Source organism: Tupaia chinensis, unplaced genomic scaffold (genome assembly GCF_000334495.1).
Source record: "Tupaia chinensis unplaced genomic scaffold, TupChi_1.0 Scaffold000093_1, whole genome shotgun sequence".
Taxonomy (NCBI): domain Eukaryota; kingdom Metazoa; phylum Chordata; class Mammalia; order Scandentia; family Tupaiidae; genus Tupaia; species Tupaia belangeri.
In genome coordinates, this window is record NW_006159555.1 from 12491217 (window position 1) to 12495187 (window position 3971).

Below are 3971 nucleotides of genomic sequence, written 5' to 3' on the forward strand. Positions count from 1 at the left end.
AGCAAATAGCTTTTTTTTTTCTACACAATTACCATGCAAAGACATTACTATACACATTAGCAGCAGCAAATAGCTTTTCATTTTTTGTCAATTAAACTTTTTTTTCTTTTTCTTCCCCTGTTGGGAAGTGATTTTAACATTTACAAGGAAGGAATTAGCAGACCAGGTTCTATCAGATAGGCTGTGTACAGTAAGTGGAGCTTATAAAACACCCTAGTCATTTGCACCTCGGAGTATAAAGAGAACCAAGGATTCGGATGGCTTTACAACCAAGGGAGTACACAGGGCATCAGCAAATTATAGGACACAATCTTCACATTTTCCACATTAAAAGAAATTACAGAGCACATTGTGAGCCTTTTCTTTCACCTAATTCTTCAAAAATTAGGTTTTTAACAACTGTACCACATTCTATTATGGACTTCACCAGAATTTTTTGAAAAATATACAACTATGTTAATTAGTTGCACATCTTTTTAAGTTACTGATTTATTTCTTTCATGAGCAAGAGAAACAGAGACAGCACCCTTAACAGAGTTTGCTGCTATGATCTTCCCCTAGCCTCAGCCACCCCTGCATGATGGGTATGTGTGTGTCTGGGGTACTCAGAGAGGGTCTCTGGACTTGAACTGGGAAACTCACCATGTGGGTTTGCTCACACAGCTTGGCATTTTACTGCTGTGCCACCATTAGGCTTTCATCAGGATTTATTTAAACATTTTTCTATGCTTGGGCATTCCATTTTTTGTGAGTATAAATAGAGCTGTGATTAATATCCTTAGATGTAAATCTTTGACCACATCTCAAATTATTTTCTTAGACCATATTCCTAGAACTACAGGTATTGGGTCAAAGGGTCTGGATGTTTTTAAAGCTCTTGAGATTTCCACCTGGCTCTCTGGGAAGTTCCTATTCATTTCCACCTCTGCCAGATCATTTCACACTGCCTACTTCACTGGACCTTAGCTAACATAGACATTATAGGGAAAATAATTTCTTTGCCACCCCCCCCACCTTTTATTTAATGAGAGATTTTTGCTATAGGGTGTGTGTACTCATGGGAGAGACAGAGAGAGATAGAGAGACAGAAAAAGAGAAATCACCCCCCGGGGGGATGGTTAACCGCAACCCCTTCTCCGTGCTCCTCTCAGGATTGTGGGCATGCATGCACATGCACCCTGTGTGAGCTGCCAGGTCTGGGACTCAAACCTCAGTCGATTATGTGTGAGTTTAGCACCTCAACCGCTACGCCACCTACTGGCCTCCTCTTTGTCAATTTTGTAGAAGAATGAAGTCTGATCAGTGACCTTTCTAGAAGTAAATCTGACTGTAAATTTGCAACACAGGAAAATGGTGAAACCTCTGTCAGCATCCAAGGCTCAGCAGAACATCATGGCAGCTTCCAGCCCTCACTCTGGTATGGTCAGAGGGGTTTGAGTGTCTCGTTCTCTCAGGCTGTGCTTCTCTCCTTTGTGCTGACCAACATAGGAAGCAGGATGAAGGCCTGAAAGGGGAATTGAGGGCTCTTGGGGGCTGTACCCTCAAGCCAGGGTACAGGGGAGAACCTGCTGCTTAGCAGTCGTGCCCAGCTCCCACATTGTACAGATGATGCCCCTGAGGCTGGAGCTGAGCAAGGAATGGAAATACTCTGTGAATCTGAGTCTGTTTCCATTGGGTGTCTGCCCTGAGTTCTCAGAAAGGAAAGCTGGGAAGAGGTTGAACACCAGGAAGAGGCAGCTGTGGCAGGGTCCCAGGAGATCGGGTGAGGAGGGGTAGTGCAAGCCTCTCCAAAGCCAGGTGAGGCCTGGATGCCAGGCAAAGGGTGCTGGAAGCTGCTGCAGCTGCCACTAAGCGGGGACAGAATCTCAGGAAAGGCACAGGTCTCCAGGCGCTGGCTTACCCGGGAGATTGGTGTCTCAGGACCAGATAGGTCTGGGAATCTTAGACTGTGGGCCGCATCACTGTCGCTACTATTCCTTCCCAGGGGGGTTAGGCCTTGCCTGTCTGGGTCTCCATCCCAGCTCTGCTCAGATTTGGGGAGGACTCCAGGCTCTGTCATTGTTTCTCCTACATTTATGTGTCCCTTTATGTGTTTAAGAAACTTGTACCAGGCCTGGAGTTGGACAAGGCTGTGCCTTGGGACAGAGTGGAATCTGACACTCCTTGCTCTCAGAGTAACACTGAAAAGAGAGCGCAGGAGGGACACAGCAGCAGGGCACAGTGGGGCAGTGGAGGTGGCTTCTGAGATGGGCCTTTGGGTCAGGCAGTCCTTGACACACTGAGTTGTATGCCGGGAGGGTGCTGCCTTGTGGGGAGAACCCAGAAAGAGCACAGAGCTGGGCAGTGCAAGGAGTGTCCAGGCCCACGTTTGGCTGTTGTTAGGATGGGCAGAGGCTGGGGAGCTGGGTGGGCAGGGCCAATTTGGGAGGGCCTGAAATGCCCCATGGAAGGGCTTCCACTTCGCTGAGAACAGTGGGCGAGGGGTGAGGGGTGGCATTTACAGGTTTTGATCCGAAGAGTGAAGTGATCACTTTCTAAAAGATCCCTCTGTGTGACCCATAGAAGATGGATTGTAAGGAAGCCTTGAGACCAGTCAGGAGGTGTGAAGGCCCAGGGAGTGATGCTAAGAGCTGGCCGATGGCGATGGTGGGGCAGGAGCAGAGCGTGCTTTTGAGTACCCTGGTAGGATCAGTGGGACCTGGTGCTGCCGGCACTTTCCTAGGATGAAGACACCAGACCCATGGTCCTGTGCCCCACCTGTGCTCACTGTAGGTGACCTCACCTACTCACCTGGATTCCTGCTTGCCCTCACCTAGAGGCCCATCTCTTGCCCCACACCTTCCTGGCAGCCTCTTTCACCTCCTTGTTCCTCAGGCTATAGATGACAGGGTTCAGCATGGGTGTGACCACAGCGTAGAGGACTGTGAAGACCTCATCGGAGATGCGGGCCTCCTTGGTCTTGGGTTTCATGTACATGAAGATGACGGTGCCATAGAACAGCAGCACTACGGCCAGGTGTGCCGAGCAGGTGGAGAAGGCTTTGCGGCGCCCAGCACCCGAGGGCACCCTCAGGATGGTGGCCAGGATGAGCGTGTAGGACAGGCAGATGAGTGACAGGGGCACAGGCAGCAGCAAGATAGCACCCACCAGCAGGAAGACCTCGCTGACTGACGTGTCACCGCATGCCAGCTTCAGCACCGCTAGGATCTCACAGGTGAAGTGACTGACCACGCGGTGGCCACAGAAGGGCAGCCTCATGGCGATGACTGTCTCAGTCACTGACTTGAGGAGGCAGAGGACCCAGGCAGTTCCTGCCAGCAACAAGCAGAGCCAGCGGCTCATGAGCACTGGGTACCGGAGCGGCCGGCAAATGGCCAGGTAGCGATCGTAGGCCATGATGGCCAGCAGCAGGCACTCTGTGGAGCCCGTGGACAGGCTCAGACACATCTGGATGGCGCAGGCGGTAAAGGAGATGGTCTTCTGGGAAGACAGGAGGTGGACCAGCATCAAGGGCACAAAGGTGGACGTGTAGCAGATGTCTAGGATGGAGAGGTTGCCCAGGAAGAAGTACATGGGCGTGTGCAGGCGGGCGTCCAGCACGCTCACCACCACAATGGCTGTGTTCCCTAGAAGGGTCACCAGGTACATGGCTGAGCACAGAGGGAAGAGCAGGTGCTCCAGGACTGGGTAGCCAGAAAATCCTTTCAGAAAGAACTCAGAGACCCCTGTCCAGTTGAGTGGCTCCATGCTGCAGGGTTCTGGAGGGGCATACAGCTGGGATAGAAGGAAGGAGGGAGGGTGCAGGGAGGTGGAGAAGAGGTGGGTCACTTGGGCCTTTGGAAGCTCTGACACTCTGTCTGACTTTGGGTGATCTCTTTACCTTCTTTAGGCCTCAGTTTATCCATGTGAAGAATGAGGATTGCTTTAGATCAGCAACTCCCTAAGAGAATGTGAAAGAAAATGTTAGTAGG

At 51.0% G+C, this 3971-nt stretch overlaps 1 protein-coding gene across 1 annotated transcript; it reads right to left on the bottom strand.

The window, feature by feature from the left end:
- Window positions 1-2808: 2808 nt before the first annotated feature.
- Window positions 2809-3747, bottom strand: LOC102476133 (olfactory receptor 13J1). Its single transcript, XM_006143235.1, has one exon. It carries the CDS (start codon window positions 3745-3747, stop codon window positions 2809-2811), a length of 939 nt encoding a protein of 312 aa, XP_006143297.1.
- Window positions 3748-3971: the final 224 nt, after the last annotated feature.

Bases quoted from the DNA above. Each gene is read 5' to 3' on its own strand.
- LOC102476133 (XM_006143235.1), bottom strand. From the start codon at position 3,747: ATGGAGCCACTCAACTGGACAGGGGTCTCTGAGTTCTTTCTGAAAGGA.